The sequence below is a fragment of the Camelina sativa genome, chromosome 15 (genome assembly GCF_030686135.1).
Source record: "Camelina sativa cultivar CO46 ecotype springtype chromosome 15, ASM3068613v1".
Classification (NCBI taxonomy): Eukaryota; Viridiplantae; Streptophyta; class Magnoliopsida; order Brassicales; family Brassicaceae; genus Camelina; species Camelina sativa.
In genome coordinates this window covers 1,774,935-1,799,161 of record NC_141894.1, presented here as the reverse complement: position 1 = coordinate 1,799,161, position 24,227 = coordinate 1,774,935, and the positions used below count along the sequence as shown (strand labels likewise).

Sequence of the window (24,227 nt, the reverse complement as noted above, 5' to 3'; positions counted from 1 at the left end):
CTAAATCGAAACTTACATATATCTCGAATTTTGTAGAAAGCCATATAGTGGATGAGATTTGATCTATAGACCATCACAATATATTAATTTTATTTATTGTTTTTGAATAATATAACTTGAATTAAATCAATTAATCAAACAATTTTACAAGGGAATAACAGTAACACTGAAAATGTTTACAGTATAATGAACAAATTAAAATTTTACAAATATCCAAAAAAAAAAAAGAGATTTGAATTGGAAATCTCATCATCGTAATAGACAAACTCAGAGACCGGACCTGAACGGCACTTTCGTAGCCGGAAGCCATCTTCCTCCGTTGATGAAAGGTTTCACCGTAAACCTATTAGCTTCCTTGGTACTAAGAAACCTCAACCCCTTCCACTTAACCCTATTCCTCGTCGACGAACCAGCGCCGTTATTCTTATACTCACCGTAAAATATAGTATCCGGAGCAGAATCTCCGGTCCAAGGCAACCAACCTTTCCGGTCAACAAAACCGTGCAAGAACGAATCCATTATCACCGTCGTCGAGAAATTCTTCCATGGTCAACCTAAAAACGTTTTGACTTCGGTTAGGTCACCGAGCGGAGAGATGTTACAACGGTGAATCGAGATTCCTGTGTTCATGTTCGGGTCATTACGTCCCTGAGCCGTGATTGTGATTTGTTGTCCTTTCATTGGCCGGCGAGGGAGGATCCGGCAGTTTTGGAGAACTGCAGCTGAGTTACCGAAGATGAAATCTACTGTTCCAATGATGGTGAAGTCACGGTAGAATTGGCGTTGTGCATGCACGTAGAGCGTGTCTTGGTATGCGTTCATTGTGCAACGGTATAAGGCAGCGAGATCTGCGCTTACCATTAGAGCTACGGCTTGGTGTTTTGATGGACCGGCTGTGTATTGATGAAGCCCATGTCTCTTGCCATTCCAAACACAGCTGCACAATACAAAACAGAGTAAAAAACAGAGCATAAAACATACCAACTATGACATGAGCCACTTTCTTGGATAATAAGTAATGATATTGTGTTGTTTGAACTTTACCGAATGTTGCGGTCTTAAAAGTGGGAGTTCCATCAATGACATTGAGTCTACCAGAGACAATACTCTTGCTCGCTCCATCTCCGACCACCACAACGTTCCACATCTTCTTCTCGACCCTCACATTCTCAAAATATACTCCTTTCTTCACAACGTCCTCTTCTCACTCTTCTCAGGCACATCCTCTAAAGCTCTACTTATGGTTCTGTACTTCCCCGAACCATCCTTCGCCACCACGATATGCGCCACTTTCCTCAAATCCGTGCTCTGCAACAATCTTCTCACTCTTCTCAGGCACATCCTCTAAAGCTCTACTTATGGTTCTGTACTTCCCCGAACCATCCTTCGCCACCACGATATGCGCCACTTTCCTCAAATCCGTGCTCTGCAACAATCTCCGGCCCACGTGGAAATCCACCTCCACGTCAGCCGTTGTCAACAGACGCCTCCGGAGTGTGAACGAGTCAGCGATCTTTCCGAGCCATGTGATAATCGCTAAGGCGTTACTCGTCATCTCTGTTGAGTTCTTGAGATGACTTTCTCCGAAGGGCTTCATATCTGGAGCCAACGTATCGACGCACGTCTCTTGGTACGTCTCGGCTGAGCTCAGCCATGTACGGAGGTCATCGACTAGCTCAGGTACCGTTACGTCACCGTTTGATGATGACGTTAACGTGTTGTTGAGGTTATCTATCGTTAGGTCAAGAAGCTCAGCGCATGCATCCATGGTGATGTTGCTCTTTTCATCGTTGGAGGAAGAGAATGCGTTGAGAGCTTTTGAAACTTCGGCGATTGTGATTTTGACTGCGAATTTGAAGAGCTCTTCTGGATTGAGACTGCTCGCGTTTGGAGCTGATCGAAAGGTTTCCATACATTTGTCTTTGTGCAACGTAACGTCGCAAACGGCTTTAATGGATGCGGAGACTGAGTCTCCGTTGTTCTTGATCTCCACTGTCTCTGATGACTTGTTATGAGCCATGGTTCCCAACACGGCTCCGACCACGATTATGGCAAGAACTATTAGTGATACAGCGATGATTGCAATTCTCTTCCTCGTCTTACGACGAGCTTCGAGCATTACGTGTTCACGCTCGTCGACTTTGCCGTAAGTGGAGGACATCTTCGTTATTCCTCCCTCTCTCTTTTTCTCTTTTCTTTTTGAAGTTTTTGTGCTAGTTATGTTTGGAGATGTTGGAGAGTCATATAAATACATAGAAAAAGATATAATAATTTGAATAGACCTTAACCAACTTACGTGCGAGGCACAAAGGGGATTTAGAATTCTCGCTTTAAAATACCAAGAATGTATTAAGTGCTTCTCATGTTTTATGTACCATATATATAAGCATGTCGGCGTCGACGGCGTGAACATTCTTGTTTAAGATTGGCCACTATAGCACTATGTTTTCGGTTGGATTTAGGTTTTAAATTTGTATACACTATGTAGAAATCTGAAAACATCATAATATCCAAGTGTGTAGCTTTACAAATTTGTATGGGTTTACCGATTTTTTTTTAACGAGTTGTATCTTTTAGTTTACAAAAATTAATTGGAAGCATATTTAAGTTTTTTAATTTGTGCTCAATTTATTGTTCTTTTTCATTTTTTCTTTGGGGTTATTTATTCACGTTCACCCATGGTCTTTTTTTGTTTTTATTCGTTCATATTTGTTAGACGTGTTACCAAACAGCACCTAAATTTGGTCATCTTCCTCTTTCCACGGTTACTCCCACATCACGCACTCACGCACTCACTCACTCAGCCCGCTTCTTCGTCTCCATTTCAGCTCTTCAGATACTCACACGAAACAATCTTTGCATTATTCTCAGATCTTCCATCTGGGAAAAAGCTTCGCGGCGATGTCTTGGCCTACGGATTCCGAGGTTATTCTTCATTTTTCTTCTTCTTCTTCTTCTCTATTTACGCACGAATCTGCTTGTTATCGTCTACGAAATTTTGGTTAAATCGGTGGCAATGTCCTCCGTTTTGTGTTAATTTTAGTAGCGACGGAGATGATTCTTTCTTGATATTTTGGAATCTGACTCTGGTGTTTAATCTTACGAGATCGTTCGTTTTTATTCGCAGTTAATTTCCATAAAGGAGGCAGTGTCACAGATGACTGGAAGAGATATAGGAGAAGTTCGAGTGGTGGTCTCACCTTATCGTATATGTCCTTTAGGAGCTCACATTGATCATCAGGTTGGTTTGTGATGAACAGCGATTTTAATCACGGTTTTGATCAAGTTTTAGAGTTCTCTGATTTCATACGCTTTTCTTCTAAATGTGAATCATCTTTGGTATTGGCAGGGTGGAACTGTGTCAGCTATGACGATTAATAAAGGGATCCTTCTTGGTTTTGTCCCATCAGGCGATACTAAGGTTTGTATCACTTATGTGTTTAAGTATGCTTGACCTGTTTGAATTCTAGCACAAATAAGCACCATTCTAAATTTTTGGATGAATGTTTGAGAGTAGATGAAGATTCTAGTAATGTAGAACATAAGTGTCCTGGTCCCTTTATGTTTATCACCTGACCTGAGGTAGCATTAATGAATTGGAAACTTTTCAAAATGACTGTGGTATGTAGGCTTGCGATTAAGTTACTTCTGAGTTGGGAAAGTTCCTTCTGTCTGATGTGTTTTACTCGAGCCTTGATGTCTTTGTACCATTTATTCTCTTTCTAATATATATGCAGGTCCAGCTGCGTTCTGCACAATTTGAAGGAGAAGTATGTTTCAGGTGTGTATATGTTTCAGGATCTCTCATCTTGTCATAAGTGTTTTCAAACTTCTGTGTCCATTGTCAGACATGCATTAGCTGGTTACTAAGCCACATATTATTGAGAAAGTCTGCATCTTGGGTATTTTGGCAGTATTTCGATCTTGCAAGCAAACCATTATATGTATGTAGATAAACTTATCGTTAAGTCTTAGACATTTATCAGATTCAACCTTTTTGTTTTGCGCATCTTTCGCTAGAATTCATTGGAAATTGAGGACCCTTAGCGCTGTAAGGGAAACAAAGTATCAGTGACTCAGTGTTGAGCTTGCAAATTTTTTCTAGTTTTCATGCATTCTTATTATTTTAGTTTCTCGGGTTTTGAATTATATAGTGTAGATGAAATCCAGCACCCTATAGGCCTAGCAAACAAGAATGATGCAAGTACCCCGTCGCCATGGAAGGAAAAAAGCATCTGGGGCACTTATGCCAGAGGAGCGGTTTATGCATTACAGACCAGCAAAAAGAATCTCGAACAGGTAACAAACTTAAGTTTCGTTTTCTTGATATTGCTATAGATAAAGTTGAACAATAAAGGGGAATGAGGTTAGCCTGCACATTTGCCGTGTGATCTTCTGGTGTTCCACATTTACCCTTATTTGGTTGCCATACCTGATCTTTTAGGCCATGCTTCCCCATAATAGTTGACATAATTGATAATTGTATTTTAAGCAAAAGGTATATTAATGTGTTTCTAAGTAAATTTTTTGATCTTTGAAGGGCATTGTTGGTTACCTCAGTGGCTCGATGGACTAGATAGTTCTGGGCTTAGCTCATCAGCTGCTGTAAGTAACTAAATCCCACCAGGTTTTGTACAGCAGGAGTTTCTCCGGAAAGAGAACTTTTCCTGTCCTTTACCAGTAACTAAACGCTTTTAGCATATGAGGAATGATGTTTACTTCTTAATTTTTGGAAAATGAATCTTGTATATTATTTTATGATCGCCAGAAATGTGACAGGTTGGTGTGGCGTACCTGCTAGCTTTAGAGAGTGCAAACGAATTGACTGTATCCCCGACAGAAAATATTGAATATGACAGGTAAATACAATTTTCCCTCTAATGGAACTAAAAAGCTCATCTGTATTGTTTCATGAGCAGTTGCCTTTTTATAAAACCATCAATTAGTGCTGCAAATTGGAATACATGTGCTTTATTTTGTTTCTGCAGACTTATTGAGAACGGGTATCTGGGTCTGAAGAATGGAATACTGGATCAATCAGCTATTTTGCTTTCGAGTTATGGGTGTCTAACATACATGGACTGCAAGGTAAAATTTTCTTGATTTGTGCAAAATAAGCAAGAAGCTTGCTCATGTGGTCAAACCAGGACTGTTCTATTGCGCAAGTTCCCATGGGAAGCCTGAGATATTTTTGATTTCTAAACTGAAATTCTGATTCGCGATCAAATGAGATAGACAACGTTCTCAACAAGTGTTTAATCTTTTCATTTTCTTCAATTTATATTTATTTCAATGCTGAGTTCCTACTAAAAGGAAAATGAATGGTTAGAATCAGGAGGCTCATAAAGAAGTACTTCCTAACCAGCCATAGATATGGAAACATGAATGTTGCTTGCTTACCTTTATATCCATCCAGAAACTGTCATCTCAGAAAATCTGTTTAAGATATGCAGACTATGAACCACGAGCTTGTACAGGCTCCTGAACTGGAGAAACCGTTCAGGATATTGTTAGCATTCTCAGGCTTGAGGCAGGCATTGACCACCAACGCAGGATATAATCTGCGTGTTTCTGAGTGTCGAGAGGCTGCAAAGGTTCTTTTGACGTATGTGCAAATCTGCTCAATTCACATATTTATCTATATATTCACTTCTTGAGACGTCGAAATGCTGCAAAGTCCATTTCTTTCTACTCATATTTCTGCATCACAAGATTAACAACCTTCTCTTGATTTGTGTTCTCTTCAGTGCATCTGGGAACAGTGAGCTGGAACCTACCTTGTGCAATGGTAAAAAAACTTTTAGAGTGTGGAATTTATGTCTCTTATTAGTTGCATGCTGATAAGATTTTTCTTTATTGCCATGCCTTTAACTGTCCCACTGAATAGTTGAGCATGCGGTCTACGAAGCTCACAAGGTATGAAAACAATATTCTTAAGCTTGTGGTAAAGCAGATTCCACCTAAATCATCCCTATATAAATATGTAATGCAATCATACTTGTTCGTGCAGCATGAGCTGGAACCGGTTTTAGCTAGAAGAGCAGAGCATTATTTCTCAGAAAACATGCGGGTTATCGAAGGCAAATGCTCTTGAATTCTTACAGAAGTTTCTTTACGTACAGAAATGATTCATTAACCTCTTTATGATGTTATACGGACTTGTTTGAAATTGTGATTTGTTATTCTTAACATTTCAGGACGAGAAGCCTGGGCTGCAGGTAATCTTGAAGAATTTGGAAAGCTAATTTCAGCATCCGGCTTGAGTTCTATTGAGAATTACGAATGCGGTACACTCTTATGCCTTCCTTTTATCCCAGATGCAACATATCCTAAAGTGTATACATACCACAAGTGTCCTGTCACATCCATGTCTCTTAGAGTCATCATTTTGGTTTTAAATTCTGCTGAGTTTTGATGAAGGTGCGGAGCCACTGATTCAGCTATACAAGATTCTCCTGAAGGCTCCTGGTGTATATGGTGCTCGGTTGTGCAGGGTTCAGGGGATGTTGTGTGGCCTTTGTAGATGCAGAGAAAGCAGAGGAAGCTGCTTCATATGTGAAGGATGAATATGAAAAGGCCCAACCTGAGTTTGCTAAGAATCTGAGTGGAGGAAAACCTGTTCTCATCTGTGAAGCAGGTTATGCTGCTCGTGTTCTTGTCTGATCAAAGCCGGATTTTTTTTTTTTTTTCCGATATGCCAACTCAAACTCGGATTTTTGTCCCTTAATGCTCTCATGCTCTATTGATTCTTGTTTGTTCATCTCTTTCTGATTCGCTCTCTGCTCTCTCGGCTCGGAGATTTTTCATGAGAGATTTTCTAAAGTTTGTACAATTACTTAGACAATTTTTGTTTTGGTTACAAAGAGTTTGACAATACATAATGTAAATCATCTACTCTATCGTTTTGGACTAAATAGAACAATCACAAACTTTGGGGTAAAACTAAAATGTTTTCTAGTTTTTCGTCCAAGTGTTTTCAATAATAAAACAAAAAAGATATCACAAAATGAGATAGATGTTTTTATGTTTGGACAGAAAGCCCCCTCCGCCCAAAAGTCTTGAAATTGGCGCCTGGGAAAAAATCCTCCGGTGTGGCTGTCTCACACTCTAGGGTTTTAGCTATCTCTAACCCATATCACTTTGTAAAACCCTTTTTTGGGGCATGACTCCATTATTATGCCATTCCACTGCATCAATCCCTAATCCCAACTCTCTCATGTCTCTCTCTTCCACTCTCCGTCTCTCTTCCTCCCTCCTTCGCCGCTCTTTCTACCGATTCCCTCTCACCGACCCATTATGCCGTCTCCGCCGCACTGAACCCTCCGCCGTCCGTTTCTTCTCTTCTCGTAATCCCCGGTCCGGCAAGTTCGTCGTGGGTGCTGCTAAGCGCGGCGATGAGCAGGTCAAAGCTGAGTCTGGGTCTAACAATGGCGGTTTGGTGGTTTCCGATGACGATTCTCGTATTGTGCCTTTTGAGCTTCATAAGGAAGCTACTGAGTCGTACATGTCGTATGCGTTATCTGTTTTGCTTGGACGCGCTTTGCCTGATGTTAGAGATGGTCTGAAACCAGTACATCGGAGAATTCTGTTGAGTGACTTCGTTCCTCTTAAAGCTACTTAGTTTTTTTTAAAGCTACTTAATTCAGTGAATGTGTTCGTTTCTGAAGTTCAATTATTTGTCTTTCAGCTTTGCTATGCATGAATTGGGGATGTCATCTAAGAAACCATATAAGAAATGTGCTAGAGTTGTTGGAGAGGTAACTATTGATTTCTTCGAGATGTTTTCCTCCTTCGATTTCCTTATTCTGAAGAACGATTGTGCTTTTGGATTCTGTAAATATTTCAGGTTCTTGGTAAATTTCATCCGCATGGAGATACGGCTGTTTATGATTCTCTTGTTAGGATGGCTCAGGTAATTAAGCAACTACAAATGTCTCAGTCCATGTTCATGTAGTTTTAGTATTCAAATAATGTTTCCCTTTTCAGCCACGACATGATTCTTCCCAAAGTTGTTTCGCTCTTTTTTTTTTATCTTAATGCATTCGTTTTTTTTTTCTCATCTTGGTTGTTACAGAATTTCTCTTTGAGATGTCCACTTATCCAAGGCCATGGAAATTTTGGCTCAATAGATGCAGATCCTCCTGCAGCTATGCGTTACACTGAATGCAGACTTGATGTGAGTGCCTTTCAACTTGCTTTGTCCTCAAATTAATAATGCTTTTCCCTGCAATTCACTTTTTCGTTCGAGGAACTTGTATTTTTATTAGTGTCTTTCAGCTTATTGTTCCTATTTGTTTCTACAGCCACTGGCAGAGGCAGTATTATTGTCTGATCTGGACCAAGATACGGTAACTTCACTGTTGATTTATTACCAAGTTTACCGATGCTCAACTAGATGGTCCTTAACCTTTTTGGTTTGCAGGTTGATTTTGTGGCCAATTTTGATAACTCGCAAAAAGAACCAGCAGTGTTGCCTGCTCGTCTTCCTGCTTTGTTGTTGAATGGAGCTTCTGGAATTGCGGTATAATAATCAAACAAATCTTGAATCTGAATTCCTTAGTTTTGTTCTAGGCTTCTATAATTAATCTCATGAGTTTTTTTTTTTCTTTTTCTGCTGTATGAGATATTATATGAAATTGAATCTTGATCATTTCACATTGTTTAGGTTGGCATGGCAACAAATATTCCCCCTCATAATCTTGGGGAGTTGGTAGACGTGCTTTGCGCTTTAATCCATAATCCAGAAGCAACGGTATCAATAATTTCCTCTTTGCTTTTCTGTGACTGTCAATATTGTGGGTCTTTTTTAATGTGAAAACTTCTCTGCTTTATAAGTAGACGACTCATAAGATTTTGTTTCCACTTTCTTCTTTGTCTGGCCAGCTGCAAGAACTGCTGGAATACATGCCTGCACCTGACTTTCCAACTGGAGGAATAATAATGGGAAACCTTGCGTAACTCTTTGCTTTCCAGTTTCTCCTCCTTGCTATTTTTTTTTGTGAGTAGGCAGTACTTGATTTAGTAAATTCTCGTATATGAGCATGGCATGCTATCTAAAGGATCAAATAGAAGGACACACTTCTAAAGTTTTAAACTCTTTTTTATGGAAATGGAAAAACAATTTCTTTCGTTTAGATCTATGACTAACATTCCAGAAGCTGTACCTATCTCTTAAAAGGTACCTACAAAATGAGTGAAGAGGATGGTCCAGTAAATAGTTTTCCTTTATTTGTCTGTCTTATGCCTTTTTTTCAATTATCATGTATTTCTGAGTTTTTATGTTTTGGAAAGCTTACATATTGTGTAGTTCATTTACTTATCAAAAATTATTTTCAAGTTTGTTGAATACTTTTATGAAAAAAGTATAATAGTTTACATATGCCATTTCCTTTTGTAATGTCGGATCCTTATAATTGTATATTGTGTTGATGCGCTGTCAAGGGTTTTGGATGCTTACCGAACTGGCCGAGGGCGTGTTGTAGTTAGAGGAAAAGCTGAAGTTGAATTGCTGGATGCAAAGACAAAGCGGAATGCAGTTATTATCACAGAGGTGATCAGTTTAGTTCTTTTTAGATTAATGTACAGATCTCCAAGGAGGAGGCTTTCAAAAAGGTTTATGAGCAGTACCATAATGGTAAATAACAGTAGAGTAATGCCTTGATTGGAATTTATTGCAGATTCCTTATCAGACAAATAAAGCTACGCTTGTCCAGAAGATTGCCGAACTTGTTGAAAATAAGGTACAACTAAACTTGTAACATCTAATGTTTATTTTTGCTTCACTTACCAATATGTACTTATTTTATTCACATGTGTGTTACATCTAGTATTTCACTTTCCTTAGATGCTTGCGAAGTCTGTTTTTCATCTATTGATGTTAGGTGTTTGTTAATTTCAGACGCTAGAGGGCATAAGTGTCATACGTGACGAGAGTGATCGTAATGGGATGCGTGTGGTTATTGAGGTATTGCACTGCTTTCTCTGCACTTCGATGTATCATGTATTAGTCTGCTTTAAATTTTCGTATCGGAAGGTAATGATTTTGACATAATATCCAAATACTTCTGTATAGCTCAAACGAGGAGGAGATCCTGCACTTGTGCTAAATAATCTTTACCGGCATACTGCCCTTCAATCAAGCTTTAGCTGCAACATGGTTGGGTGAGTTGCTTTGAAGTAACATTTTATTTTGCATGTTGTTGTGTAGAACCCAAGACATCATAGTTGTGGAAGAAACATAGAATGAAATCCACATTTGTTATCTAGAGAAACTATTGCAGTTTCTGTATAAAAATTTAACAACAAAGTCTTTCAGTTCGGCAATATTTTTGGAACACTACTAGATATCCCTTCGAGAAACCTTAAGGATAAAGATCGTTGTCAACTAGAATTCTGGATTTAAGATCGGTATAGTTGAATGCATTAACCAACAGCTTCTCTTATATCTCAGTAATGAAATTAATTATTAGGAGATATGTGGGTGGGTCATGGAATAGGGTAGTATGATAGAAATTCTTGTATTTCTTGATAGAATTGGCATTACGAAAGAAACTTGGGGGTTTCCCAGGATGACTCGTTGAAACTCTTCTAATGAGTATGTGAAGCTTCTAATGATCATAACTGGATTGTGATATTACGTATTTTACAGTTTATGTGATGGAGAACCCAAGCTAATGGGTTTGAAAGATTTACTTCAGGTACTTGTCTTTGTAATATCATTTATCTACATATCCCACTAGGAGTAATAGAAAAGTGAAAATCAGAGATAGAATGTCTAGTTCATTACTACTGCAATCACAAATTTATGTTTCTTGCTTGTGTGTAGGCCTTTATAGACTTCAGATGTTCTGTTGTTGAAAGGCGTGCAAGATTCAAGCTTTCACATGCCCAACAGCGAAAGCATATTATTGAGGTGTGTTTAGAAATGTTTGACTTTCTTAAATTAGCGCATGAAGACCATTATCTCACTATGTAAAGCTTTTCTTCTAATATCTTCACTGTATATATGCTTAGGGTATTGTGGTTGGACTTGACAATATGGATCAAGTAATTCAACTCATCAAAAGCGCCTCAAGTCATTCGTCTGCTGCTGCTGCTTTACAAAGCGGTGAGTTCTATTTTACTTTGAGAATATACTCTATTTGACACTTTTGGACTGCATATGATAGGTTGATGTGTAAACAAAATTCTGAAAAGTGAGCGAGAACTGGGAGGTGAAAAGTAATAGTGAGAAAAGTAAACTAGAGACAATTTTTCTTAGGTGAACTGGTAGACTTAGTCTAGGATCCGCACTACCAAAAGAATACATATTGTGGTACAATTGTCCATAATTATAAATGACGAACATAATATATTTCTTGTCTTTTTTATGTGGAAGTGCTGGAGTCTCGTTCATTGTAAGATTTGACGTTTATGATGAAGTTTTTTTAGGGATTTATGATTGTTAAGTCCCAATTGTAAGCCATAGATAAAAATTAACATATTCAAACATTTACGTATGTAGAATATGGTCTTTCTGAGAAACAAGCTGATGCTATACTGGAGATAAGTCTTCGAAGGCTAACTGCTCTTGAGGTGCTTTCTTATCCTCTCTAAGTTCATTTTATGAAACTTGAAAGCCTGAAAATGCTCTAACTAGATTATCCCTTCATATGTATGCAGCGGAAAAAGTTTACTGATGAGAGTAGTTCACTGACAGAGCAAATTACAAAGTTGGAGTCGCTATTATCAACCCGAACAAATAAGGTGACGTACTCACTTTTTTTGTTATTTATTACTGTACTTTTTGGCTGAAGATATTAGAACACGTAGACGCTGTTAGAATGATAGATGCCGCAGTATAGATACTCTAACTTTGTAATATTGATTGTTTGAGTCCACTGAGGTTCAAACTCTGGTCCATGATATTCTTTTTCATGTTGCTTACTACTTTCTTCCCTTCGTTTTCTTTAGTTAATCGAACAAGAAGCAATAGAGCTGAAGGACAGATTCTCAAGTCCCAGGCGTTCAATGTTGGAGGATTCTGACAGTGGTGATCTGGAAGATATATTCCAAATGAAGAGATGCTGATGGTTTGTTGCATACTTAAACCTATAAAGTTTCTCAACTCTGAAAACTTTGTTGTTGTTTTGTAACTCTTGATTTCTGGATGATTATAGGCTATCAGCGAAAAGGATTATGTGAAGAGGATGAAGCCTGATACATTCAATCTTCAGCAGCGTGGAACGATTGGCAAGTCTGTTGGGAAACTGAGAGTTGATGATGCAATGTCTGATTTTCTTGTTTGTAATGCACATGACCATGTCCTTTTCTTCAGGTATGTTTAACGGAAACCGACTTGTGTTTGCCGTACACATGGATTTTAATTTTCGGCCTTGTTGTGTAATTTATTGCTTGTGTTCTTACATTCAGCGACCGGGGCATAGTTTACTCGACCCGTGCGTATAAAATTCCAGAATGCTCCCGCAATGCAGCTGGCACACCTTTGGTTCAGGTAATTTACATATTTGTATATCTATGTTTTCCCTCTGCTACGTCGAAAAAAATATTACAGTTCTGTGAAAGGCTAATGTTTCGCTTTATTTATGTGACTTGGGGAAACAGATATTATCCATGTCGGAAGGTGAAAGAGTAACCTCCATTGTTCCGGTTAGTGAGTTTGCTGAAGACCGCTATCTCCTGATGCTTACAGTGAATGGCTGCATCAAGAAAGTATCTTTGAAACTATTCTCAGGAATACGCTCAACTGGAATCATAGCAATTCAATTGGTTTGTCCCTTTTCCTCTAGTCCAATTTTGGGTACAGTCTTCCTAACAAGGTTATTCTAAGATACTTATTTGTCTTTAGAATTCTGGTGATGAATTGAAATGGGTTCGTTGTTGCTCAAGCGATGATCTTGTGGCCATGGCGTCCCTAAATGGAATGGTCGTCTTAAGTACATGTGATGGTGTAAGTTGTGGTTCATAAACTTTTTTCAAGTAAAGGTTGGTTACATGAGCAAACTCTAATGACTGTTTTTTACTAGGTTCGTACACTGAGCAGAAATACAAAAGGAGTGATTGCCATGTAACTTAGGAAAGAGGATAAGATGGCGAGCATGGACATCATACCTGCATCTCTGCGGAAAGATATGGGAGAGAAGTCGGAAGATATTTCAACTGTGTACGTTTTTTCTCAAGTTATATCTGCTGAAATTTGCTCTAGAAACTTCTCATCACATTAGTTGATGTTTTACTGTCTTCTTTACTTTGTTAACCCAAAACAAATGCAGGAAACAAACCACTGGTCCATGGCTATTATTCGTCTGTGAGAACGGTTACGGAAAGCGTGTTCCTCTGAGTAGCTTCAAGCGTTCGCGGTTGAACAGAGTTGGTGTACATGGATACAAGGTATGATCTGGATTATTATCATCTTTTATTAAATTTGTTTGTTTATTTATTCTTTCCTTTCATCTCAATTTCTCAGTTTGCGGAAGATGATCGTTTGGCTGCTGTTTTCGTGGTTGGTTACTCCTTATCTGGTAAATATACTCTTCCAGAAATAAGGATTTATATGTTCTGTGATTGCTGTTTATATAGAATCTCACCAATGGTTGTTTTTTTTGCAGAGGATGGAGAGAGCGATGAGCAAGTAGTTTTGGTGAGTCAAAGCGGAATTGTGAACCGGATCAAAGTCAGGGATATCTCCATCCAATCTCGTAGAGCACGGTATATGTTAATTCCCTTCATTTGACAGACTGTCCTACTGTTTATGTTTATGTGTTCTTATTTGATTATTAATTTCCCAGGGGAGTGATTCTTATGCGGCTCGATCATGCCGGAAAGATCCAATCTGCTTCTCTGATCTCTGCAGCTGATGAAGAAGAAACAGAGGAAATCATAGAAGCCGTTAGCCTGTAAATCAATTCAACCAGTTTTTTGTGACCATAATCAGTTCAGTACATGGCGTCTATGTGCTTTAGTCCTCACTTCGTCTTTTTCGTTTTCCTATGTTACTAAACTACGAGAAGAGGAAATCATTATCGAAGTTAGTTATTAACATTAATCAGTATCACATTATCTTTGGTTTAGTATTATTTTTCTGAAAGTTGAAACAAATAAACCATTAGTGCTCTGACACTTTTGTTTTCTTATTAACCAAATCAAGAGAAATATTTTACAAGTGGTACAAAGACATAAGCACCAAAGCCCATGATCACAAGAGCAGCTGCGCCGACATTCACCAAAGATATGTCTGTCATATGTCCGGTTCTCTTCTTCACCCATTCCTCTTCCTCCTACGGTAGGAGGAGGATCCATGCTGGTCTTCGTCTGTCCTTCTTTGACTAGTAATGGACCGGTTTCTTGTTCGACAACTTCAGCATTATCCTTATGATCTCCTGTATCTTTGGCTGAAACGGTCTCCTCTATCTTCTTTTGCTCCACTATCTCTTGGATCTTTCCTTCACTTGGTATATCTCCAACCTTCTCATTTTTCTCATCCTGCTTTTTTATCAAGCCATCATCAACATCCAGTTCGGTTCGTTCATCTCCCTCTTTTGGTTTTAGCTCAGGCTCTGGTTGATTCGTTTTTTTCTCTGTTCTTCTTGCCTCATCACCAACAACTGGTTTTGTGTATTTCATTAATTCCTTTTGCCCCGCGTTAATATTTTCTCCCTCTTTCAGCTTCTGACCTATTTCACCATCTCCCTTCTTCTCAACAAGTTTAGCTTGTACCTTAGGTCCCAAGCTAGCATCAACGGCTGGTGATTTACGTATAATCTCTTTCTCCTTCACCATTTGTCCAGTCTTATTCTGACTTATATTAGCATCTTTCTTTCCCCCATTTACTTCCTCTTCTATCGCACGTACCTTGGGTTTTAAGGTGCTAGTACCAAGGGTTGGTGAACGTTTAGCCTCTTCTTCCTTCAATTTCTGTATAATCTTCTGCTGACCCATTTGAGCAGCCTCCTTTCTCTCAACCACCTTCTCTTCTTTCGGACTCTCCTTTCCCCTTACGTTAGGGATCGCTTCTCCTGCTTTTACTTTCGGTTCAGACTTCTCTCGACTGCCCGTTGGCACCTCTCTTTTACTCTCAACCACTGACTTATACGTTTTGGGTTTTTCTTCATTCAACGTTGGAGCAGCTTTCTCTTGAATTGTTCCCACTTGTTTCTCCTCGTTCAAAGGTTTCTTTCGTACCAAGGTACTCTCATTATGACCACTTTTCTCCTGATTAGACCTGCTCTGTTCTGTCTTCCCCTGATCTTGGACTGCTTTCTCCTTTTTGTCACCTTCCACGATCGCTGGAAACTCGATCGTCAAGAGTCCATGTGAGAAGGACGTGCTTAATTTAGTCATGTCACAGGTATCGGAGACACGGTAAGATTCATTGAAACGAGCCTTAGTCTGAGCAGAGAGCCGTCGCTGGCCTTCAATCTGTACAATCCTCGTCCTCTCATCCTTCTTTATTGATATTTGATCAATATAAAAGTCTGTCCATTCCACACAATAAACAAGAAATTCATAAAAACTGTATCATTTAAATATTGAACTTCAAAGACACAAACACACAAGAAAGAAGAGAAAAAAAGACCAGGAAGATTGACATAGAGGAAAATGGAAGATCCGGAGTTAGTCCATTGAGCTCTCGGTTTGAAACTGCTCACAGTCGGAGCCAGCGGTGGCGGGTGACGACCACCGGCAGGCCTTGGTCTCTTAAACATCGCAGCCATGTAATTAACAGTTTACTATGTCAGGAAAAAAAAAATTGAAACTTTTTAAGTAATAAAACCGAACTGAATATGAAACATAGAAACATGTGTTTGAATGTTGTATATAAAGATACAGTTAGAAGCCATAAGAGGGTTTGGGTTTAGGATTGCTTTAGGGTATTGACTTTGTCTGTTTCTTCATCCCAAGGTCTCTCTCTCATATCATATGTAAAATGTGGTTTCTTGTACTTCAAGGAAAGAAGCTTTTTAAGGTTTTAAGAAGATGCGTATCAACACAAAAGTGATGTCGTTTTACTTTTTTTTTTTTAATTTTCTTTTAAATTTCCTTACTATATATATATATATATATACAACGTGGCATTCAACACGTGAAATTAAAGATTCCCTAGGACCTAACCACAACACTCACCGGATAACTTAACCTCCACCGTCTTCGTCTTCTTCCGCCGCAATTTTTTTAATCTCCATGGCCGGCGTTAGTCTACAGCTCCGTCAGGCATACTCAATTGCTCAATTCGTTCCAACTGTTTCATCACGTCCTCCTCCTCAGCGAGTTCGGCTTGGAACTTCGCCGTCTCGGGTTCTCTTCTCCAATCTCCGAGCTAATTCCGCCGTCGTTGCTCCAACTCTGAGAACCACTTGTCGTTCAGTAACTATTACTGCTGCGTCTTCGGTATCCTCAGCCGTTGATTCGGATTCGTTGGTGGAAGATCGCGATGACGGAGGTAAGGTCCCGTTGCTTGAGGTTAGGGATTTGAGAGCTGTGATTGCTGAATCGAGGCAGGAGATACTCAAAGGTGTCAATTTGGTTGTCTATGAAGGAGAGGTTCGTATATACCTGATTCCTTTTTTCGGTCGTACGATTAATCCTGTCGTTTACTTCTTCTACTATTTCCTCCATCCTCTTCATGTTTCTCTTACTCCTTCTCAATTCTGAGGTAGCAATATTAAGCGATTAAAAAAAAAAAAAAGTATTTTAAAGCAAAATCAAACAAGAGAGATTGACATTTACCCCAAATTGTGTAGCCCAAAAATCCAACAGAACCTGGAATGCCATATCCTATATAACCCTGTATATACCGACTTGGCTGCAGTTTTCCATGTCAACCAATTCAGATTAGATCATCATAAACCCCCCCAAAAAAAAAAAAAAAAAAAAAGAAGAATTCAAACTGAATAATAATAGAACTCTATTACTGGGAAAATCCGACTCCACATTTCTTCTACTCTGGTGTGGGGGGTGTCTCCTCGCTCTCCAATCCAAAAAATTAGGGTTTGCTCTTCTTCCGACGTTCTACTCTCTCTCCCCCACCAACACGTGATTAAATTAACCAGGGGCCTCAATTTTTTTAAGCTGGGCCTGTCTTGTTGGGCTTGCTGGAGTCTCATCATCTTTGATTAATCCAAAAGAAGAAGTTGAAGGAAGAGTATCTAACTCTTACAAAAATGACGTGTACTAAAAATTAGGAATGTGATTATCCCATTAAAGAAAAGATAACAATAACTGTAGTGGTGCTTAAGAGAAAGAAGAGACGAGTTGTGAAAATTTCTTCCAAAGAGAGTAAATTTATTCATGTGTCAAAAATACATCAGCCATGGAAGTTTTTAAACACTATCAAGATTCAAGTCACACGCCTAAGATTCACAAGTTTCAAGCATTTTTTTCATTCATAAATCCCAACTAACTTGCACCACTCTCATTTCTGTAATCTTTACTATTTTAAACCTTCAAACATTTAACTGCAAAAAACTTACATCACTCATCAACGCATCTGGAGCTGGATCGAGCGATATAAGCGTATCGAGTAGAGAAAGCGCCTCAGGAGAGAAAATCTTTGCAAACCTCTTCTCTTAATTTTCTCTTACACTGCGGGTAAAGGCTTGTGATGAGTAGATGGGAGCCTAATCTTCTTCCAGTACTCTTCCGAAGGTGATCCACATAACTTACATATCCTATGCAAACTGCTCAACCTGCCGCGTGAAAATTATACCGATTCATCATATCTTAGGAATAACTCAAAACATTTCTCAACCTTGAAAAGAAAATCATAACTTGGGAGCTAATTTTCATTACGACCTGGCATAATCGGTCTGCCAGCTAATTACTCAGCTAAAATGCAACCGGCGCTCCATAAATCAATACCAACACTGTACTCAATAACACCATGAAGAAGAAGCTCTGGTGCTCTGTACCATAAAGTAAAAACCCGATTCGTCATCTGTTGCCTCTTACTCGCATCAAACAACGTTGCAAGCCCGAAATCGCCTATTCTAAGAACTCCTCCATTATCTATAAGAAGGTTTGATCTTTTTATATCAGGGTGAAGAACTCCTCGGCTATGGCAATGCTCGAGCCCCCGAGAGTAGTTGCTTCATATAGCATTTGACCTGAAAACATAGACATTATTACCACGGTTAGGATTTGCCTCCAACTCCGTGTTGTGACTGAAATCTATTTCACCAAGGGTTATATGACCTGTTGCTCAGTGAATTTGATGTCAGGACTTGCAGCAAGACCAGCTAAATCATGATGCATATAACGGAAAACCAAGTATAAACTACTCGACATCCTCGAAGTAACCAAAACCTTGGAAATTTGAATATGCTGCAATATACCCTCGTATATTCCACGTAATGCATAATGAACTTCAGAACTTCCCCCAGCAAACTCATTTGATCCATCAAAAATCGTTGCCACAATACAATCAAGTGCTAATTGCTGGCTGTCCACCACTGCTACATCCTGGGAATGTTTCTATCATGAGCTTAAATATGAACTAGATCATCAAAGAAGCCTCCATATATAGTAGATTGTGAGAAGCAGTATGCTTGATCAATTCTAGCTGCACGGAAAAAAGAAATTTTTAGGCAAGTGTTTGTCTGGAAAGTAAGCCCCAATGCATTTGGTTCAGGGATATACCAGCTTTGATCGGTACGGGCCAAATCCTCCCTTCCCTTCAAATTCATCACTCCAGAGTTCCAGGGGCCCAATCGAAACAGTAACACCAGGAGGAACATTTTCTTTCTTGGACATCCGCTGGAAAGATACATCCAGTAGACTGCCAGAGATATCATCATTAATAAGACTTAAAAGTCTTTTTTTCTTTTCACTATCAACCTGGCTTGAACTAACCACACCGCCAGTTGATGATCCCTCACCACTAAGATAAGTCGCAGCCTTGGGCTTTCGAAGTAAATCCCGCATCAATGACTAAAAACTCAAAAGGAAAAGATGCTGAAGTTAGCAACAAATATGTTTGTCTTTGAAATTTCCCAAAGAAGTAGGTTGGATTTACGACATACCAGCCAAAAGAGAAAGTGCCTCGAAGTGAAGGCCTAACTTGAAGTATTGGAAGAAGCCAAGCATCTATACAAAAATAAAAACGATTAAGGCAACATATTCACAACATGATTATTTGTGGAAAATAAAATCTAATAATGAAAAATATTATTGCTAACATATGTAGAAGGATTTTTAAGTTATAAATGGCCGAGACAATCAAACTATATCAGCAAGGATACTACAGTTAGTAAACAATTGGACTCGGCTCACTCAAGAACGAGAATCTAAGCTCAAGTTTTCAAATGACCAGCTTAAAACGGTAAAAATTTGACTGTTCAAAATCAAACTTATCCTCTTTCAGTTTGCCATTGCAGCAATTACTAACTTCAGCCTCTACACTGAAAACATCCAGTTAAGTAACAAAAATAAGACATTAACAATACCTGCTGAAGGTGAACAGCCATCACACCACCATCAGAAGAGATGCATTGCAAGTTAGTTGAGCCTGAAGAGGCCATACTTTCTTTCACACATGCATTTTGCAAAATCATAATCATTTTCATCTAAATCGCTAGAACTTGAAGAGGATCTGAATAAAAATTCTCTGGAGACATTCGTCAGGATCTGAAACAAATTGCTAATTGCAGAATCGAACTCTGCGGTAGAAGAGTCACTGGGTCTTTTTCTGCAGATAAGAAAAGCTAGAAAATTTCAAAGATGTCTATGTGTGCTCACGTAAGTACATCAGATAAAACAGCCCAGTTGCATACCTAGAACATACTAGTTTGAAAATCTCACAAGCATGAAGACGGAAGTCGGGAGAAGAAAGTAAGAAGCTGCACCTATTATGAGTTTGCGAGCACTTCATCAGTAAAGAAAAAATGCATGGCTGATATCAATATAACAATCTCCGCAAGGGTGTTAATGAATCCGTACCCACTAAGAATTCCATATTTGGCAAGATCTGGAACAGGAGCACAATCAGCATATGCAATGATGGCATTCAAGCAAGCTATAACCACATTTGCATGCTGTTTTGCCAGGTCAACGTGTTGCCTACAAGCTTCACTTATTGCAGCTCCAAAGTGTCTTTCAAGAAGCTGCATTTTAATATATTCAGCAAATTTTACCGTGGCAGCAAACAACTTTACTGAGAGGAATAAGTCGGCGGCATACATTATACAATAAAGGCAAAATCTCAGGCAAAGATTGAGCAAGTCCGCGCAACAATAGCCTACGCCTGTCACCTGAAGAGATGTCCAAAACGGAACTTAGAAAGGAGGATGGAGCTGAAAAGAAATGATAAGGTTGATAATTGAAGAGGTACTTTCTTCAAAATGTCTGACCTAAACCATAGTGGTGAAACCAGAGTTCACCAGATTGAGTATAACTAGACTGAAAAGTTTAAGGTATACAGAATTACAAAACTAACATATGTTGGAATATGTGTCTGCCCATAACCGATTATATTTAGTTTAAGCTTCACCCTGCGGACAGACTAATACAAAAACAAAGTATATTTTACTCATAAATACCTTCCAAGTCGTCATTGTGAATTGTAATATCTTCAGGAAGCCATCTCAGCGTCATCAAGACCAATTCAGCCTATCGTTTAAGAATAGGTATGCTTTTATTAATTTCTCTGAAAAAAAATTGTTAAAGTAAATAAATGGAAGAACATTTTACTTGTACGGGGCCCTGAGCAGACAAGGAAGTCAATAATGTAAATATCTCATGCCAAAGATCAGGTCCTTGTCTTCTAACTATCTGCAATAAGATAAAGATATTAATCTGAGAAAGTGAACGGAAACAAGAACCAATGATGATGACAGCAAGTGAAAACGCAGAGCAATTTGAACTTGTACCTCAGCTACAAGGGCAGCTGACTGACTCTTAAGAGGCCAATTCTCGCATGCATTAGCAACCTCTGACATTAGTTCAACAGAAACACCAACAAGATCCCTGCACTCCGGAGGACTTAATTCGTCCCATTGTAGTCTGACCAGATGCTGAAAAGGAAAGATAGCTTCACAATAAGGTTTCTATGCTCTCCTAAGAAGCTAAATTATGACAATCACATAGCACACAACATACTGCACTGAGATATAGCAATAATTTGCACAAACCTGTAGCATCTTAAAAGCATGCAGACGAATTTCAGGAGACCACTCCTTCTTCACAAGATGAAAAGAAGTATTTGCCAGAAACCTTACATCTCCAGATTTTAGGTTCTATTATATTACAGAACAGGGATATGTTACATAATTGGGGTACGAAAGTCTCCAAAATTTGACTAGCCATTCAAATTCTCTCGACAGGCGTCTCAAGCTTTTCCCATTCTATAATATGAGATTGTCCAACTGACCTCCCTGACTATTTAGAGACTAACAAAGTAAGTTTGGAATTGGATCCGTACCACAAAGCAACTTGACTCTAATATCGATGAGTTCTAAATCCCGTCCTTATCTAGTCCAGTTTCGTTCAGCAAGAGCAGTTTTTTTTTTAAGTATAAGAGAAAAATATATAAAAAGCAGAAAGCAAGGCATGTTTGCACAAACCTGTAGCATCTTAAAAGCATGCAGACGAATTTCAGGAGACCACTCCTTCTTCACAAGATGAAAAGAAGTATTTGCCAAAACCCTGACATCTCCAGATTTTATCTGCAAATGTATTTCAAAGACCGCAGATTACTCGAAACAAAACAAATCCGTCACATGTATATAATTGCTAAATCTATAATTGCAAAAAGATCAAAATTCACACCAACCAAAATTAACATAATCTGAGGTGACCAACCAATCATCTAACTAAAAAAAGTTCGAATTTTTATTATATACTTTGTTTCCCCCGAAGTAACAAATCCTTAAAAAGCTTGATCACTAGTAAAACCCACTAGCGCAGCAGCTAACATCATCATATTCATAAACGAAAGACGCAAACACAAAAACGCAAATCGATCAAAAGAAGTAAAAAAAAACAGAGAAGAATTACAGATTCAAGGAATTCGACAGACGATTTGCGAGTGTCGGACGTGGAGCTATAATCGAGGACGGCGAGAATCGCTCGGGCCACATTACTGTGCTTGTCCGCGCCCGATACTAAGGCTCAACAACCTCTCAAAGAACCGCCAAAACAACCAATACGGAATTTGTGTCACAAAGCTCAACTCAACGACTCCATCAACCAACCATTTCAGCTCACATAAATCAGTATATTTTAGAGACTGCAGAGTTTTCCTATTTACAGTCCCATAATCCTAATTAAATAGCCGTAGACATAACCAAGAATCATCCTAATTCATTTGAACAGGACGGTGAAATCTACTGCCAAAAGTGCTAAAACAAACCCTATCCAACATGCCAAAAAGTAGAAAATAATTAAGCTTTGATGTAGTGTAGAATCTAAAATACCACCAGAAACAGACGGCAGAAACAACACAGTCCACTGGGAAGGAGTTAACATGGAGAAAACTCATACGGCATTACAACAATTCGAAGAATGTAAAATGTAGGGGAATGTAAAATGTAAGAGATACCAAGGGGATCACGAGTACGCAAGGAAAAAAAATCGCGGGACTGGCGATACCCAACAAGTGATTTCCCTCGGCGAAAATACTGCAAAATTTTTTTTTATTATTTTTTTTTTTTGAGTTAGGGGGAACATCTTCTTAATCATGGATCGATCGAACCACAACAAAAACGAAATAAAGCACTCAATTTTCCATTTACCTGGCCTATGACGACGACGGGTCTCATGATCGCAACGGAAAATAATTTAGGGTTTCTTGCTGCTAATTTCCAATCCCTTGTCCTCGATCTTCTTCTTCGACCTCCTTTTCCCTTTTTTTTTTTTTTTTTTTTTTTTTTTTTTTTTTTTTTGTTATAAAGGGAATCTCATACCCGTCGGTGGGTAGGGTTCTCTGACTCTGGGCCGTATTGTTGTTGTTGGGCATTAATTACCCAATGCGCGGCGTTTTACAAATACAAGTAAAACGCACAGTTTTGAGAACCAAAACTCTGTCTCCGAGGATGGAAAAAAAACGGCAGAGTTTTGTCATAACCACTCAGAGGGGGTGTTCTGACTCTGGGCCGTATTTTTGGGCCTTGCTCCGACTTGTCCCAATCATTTCCAACGGGGGTTCCAAGTTTAAAATGTCCCAAATCTAAATTTTTGGATTTTTTTTTTAGAAATATTTAGATCCACTAACGTGTCACAATGACATTGGTGACTGTAATTCTATTTGACGGAAAACAAGTTTGGTCCGCATCTCTCTCTCTCCTTTTGTAAAAACAAAATTGATTTTGATTTTAAATAATAATTGCAGAATTGTAATTAATCATTTTCTGGACATAATGGTAATGGTAATAATTCAGTAACTAACTGAATAATTATGGATAATATACATAATGTATTTTTTAATAATATAATAAAGATAAAAGTAGTGATTAACAACAAATTTCTCTTCGTTTATAGAAAAAAAAACAAACAATCTATCAATCTATTAAGGTTGTTATACTAACATTTTACTCTTTATCTTTGGCAGAGCTTGTTAAAGAGCTCATCAATAAAAATCAATATATTCCTGCAGTCCGGCTTATATGTATGTTTAAGCTTAATGGAGAGTTGTCACCCTCCCATCTCTTAAGGAAAGAGATCATCAATCTAAGACGATATGCCTTGGAGAGTAGACCAACTGAATCCTCTCAGGTTCAAAACTCTTTTGTTCACTTCCCTGATCTTGTAACTGATTAGTTACTTATTTAGATATAGTCACTTTATGTCTGGTTCTTCTTTTAGGCTAAAGACAAAGATGCCGGAAGATTGAGAGCTATACTAGAACTTGTGGCATATTATAAGCTTGAAATCAACCTCCCAAGAGACCTCATCGCCAAGCTCATGATTGAAAGAGAAAATTCAGCCCCTCTCCTCATCAAATCCACAAGCTACTTCTCCTAATCCGATTTCTACAAAACGTTTGAATGTAAGTTCTGAAAGGTTTAATTAGGAAAGAGGTTCTTATCATTTGATATGGACATGGCGTAAGTAAATAATTATAGTACATAAATAGTGCACTATGTTTTTGATACGTATCATGTGTTATGTCATTATTTAAACATATAATCCCACGTAAGAAATGATATGTTATTGACGTAGACTAAAACATATAATCCCACGTAATCCCCACTTAGATTAAAATATATAGTCCCAAAAATATTGATTTTTTAAAGTAA

The 24,227-nt window shown here is 38.5% G+C and overlaps 2 protein-coding genes and 5 pseudogenes across 6 annotated transcripts; 3 read left to right on the top strand and 4 right to left on the bottom strand.

The window, feature by feature from the left end:
* Positions 1–66: 66 nt before the first annotated feature.
* On the bottom strand, positions 67–2,205 carry LOC104748015 (putative pectinesterase/pectinesterase inhibitor 24 pseudogene; annotated as a pseudogene). Its single transcript, XR_015582767.1, has 2 exons — positions 1,045–2,205; positions 67–937 (listed from the first exon to the last, which is right to left on the bottom strand). The product of XR_015582767.1 is annotated as a putative pectinesterase/pectinesterase inhibitor 24 pseudogene (transcript).
* LOC109130778 (putative pectinesterase/pectinesterase inhibitor 24) lies at positions 550–1,122 on the bottom strand. Its single transcript, XM_087489141.1, has 2 exons — positions 1,040–1,122; positions 550–937 (listed from the first exon to the last, which is right to left on the bottom strand). Exons 1-2 carry the CDS (start codon positions 1,120–1,122, stop codon positions 550–552), a joined length of 471 nt encoding a protein of 156 aa, XP_087345267.1.
* A 518-nt stretch (positions 2,206–2,723) lies between the features above and the next one.
* Positions 2,724–6,899, top strand: LOC104744615 (galacturonokinase-like; annotated as a pseudogene). Its single transcript, XR_015582142.1, has 14 exons — positions 2,724–2,925; positions 3,128–3,241; positions 3,350–3,421; positions 3,738–3,781; positions 4,155–4,299; positions 4,541–4,605; positions 4,780–4,859; positions 4,989–5,088; positions 5,454–5,605; positions 5,748–5,788; positions 5,888–5,916; positions 6,011–6,080; positions 6,198–6,287; positions 6,421–6,899. The product of XR_015582142.1 is annotated as a galacturonokinase-like (transcript).
* A 161-nt stretch (positions 6,900–7,060) lies between these two features.
* On the top strand, positions 7,061–14,069 carry LOC104744611 (DNA gyrase subunit A, chloroplastic/mitochondrial-like; annotated as a pseudogene). Its single transcript, XR_015582139.1, has 27 exons — positions 7,061–7,587; positions 7,688–7,757; positions 7,847–7,912; positions 8,075–8,176; positions 8,304–8,348; positions 8,423–8,521; positions 8,666–8,752; positions 8,884–8,954; positions 9,442–9,550; positions 9,678–9,740; positions 9,899–9,964; positions 10,073–10,161; positions 10,649–10,697; positions 10,826–10,912; positions 11,014–11,107; positions 11,504–11,574; positions 11,662–11,745; positions 11,953–12,071; positions 12,159–12,316; positions 12,412–12,493; positions 12,604–12,768; positions 12,848–12,949; positions 13,026–13,162; positions 13,272–13,389; positions 13,466–13,520; positions 13,608–13,707; positions 13,788–14,069. The product of XR_015582139.1 is annotated as a DNA gyrase subunit A, chloroplastic/mitochondrial-like (transcript).
* On the bottom strand, positions 14,018–17,051 carry LOC104744612 (uncharacterized; annotated as a pseudogene). The gene is made up of 5 exons (XR_015582141.1): positions 16,911–17,051; positions 16,726–16,801; positions 16,123–16,646; positions 15,575–15,728; positions 14,018–15,473 (listed from the first exon to the last, which is right to left on the bottom strand). The product of XR_015582141.1 is annotated as an uncharacterized LOC104744612 (transcript).
* On the top strand, positions 16,180–16,650 carry LOC147926197 (ABC transporter I family member 6, chloroplastic pseudogene; annotated as a pseudogene).
* Positions 17,052–17,250: 199 nt separating the features above from the next.
* Positions 17,251–22,845, bottom strand: LOC104748014 (protein HASTY 1). Its single transcript, XM_087488143.1, is given in 18 exon segments — positions 17,251–17,684; positions 17,791–18,101; positions 18,190–18,457; positions 18,459–18,556; positions 18,634–18,924; positions 19,017–19,028; positions 19,030–19,080; positions 19,440–19,523; positions 19,525–19,681; positions 19,767–19,838; positions 19,933–20,096; positions 20,173–20,243; positions 20,532–20,601; positions 20,683–20,763; positions 20,862–21,005; positions 21,123–21,227; positions 21,555–22,610; positions 22,725–22,845. Coding segments are annotated over 16 exon segments (1,728 nt in total). The 5' UTR covers positions 21,564–22,610; positions 22,725–22,845; the 3' UTR covers positions 17,251–17,684; positions 17,791–18,050.
* Between the last annotated feature and the right edge of the window lie 1,382 nt (positions 22,846–24,227).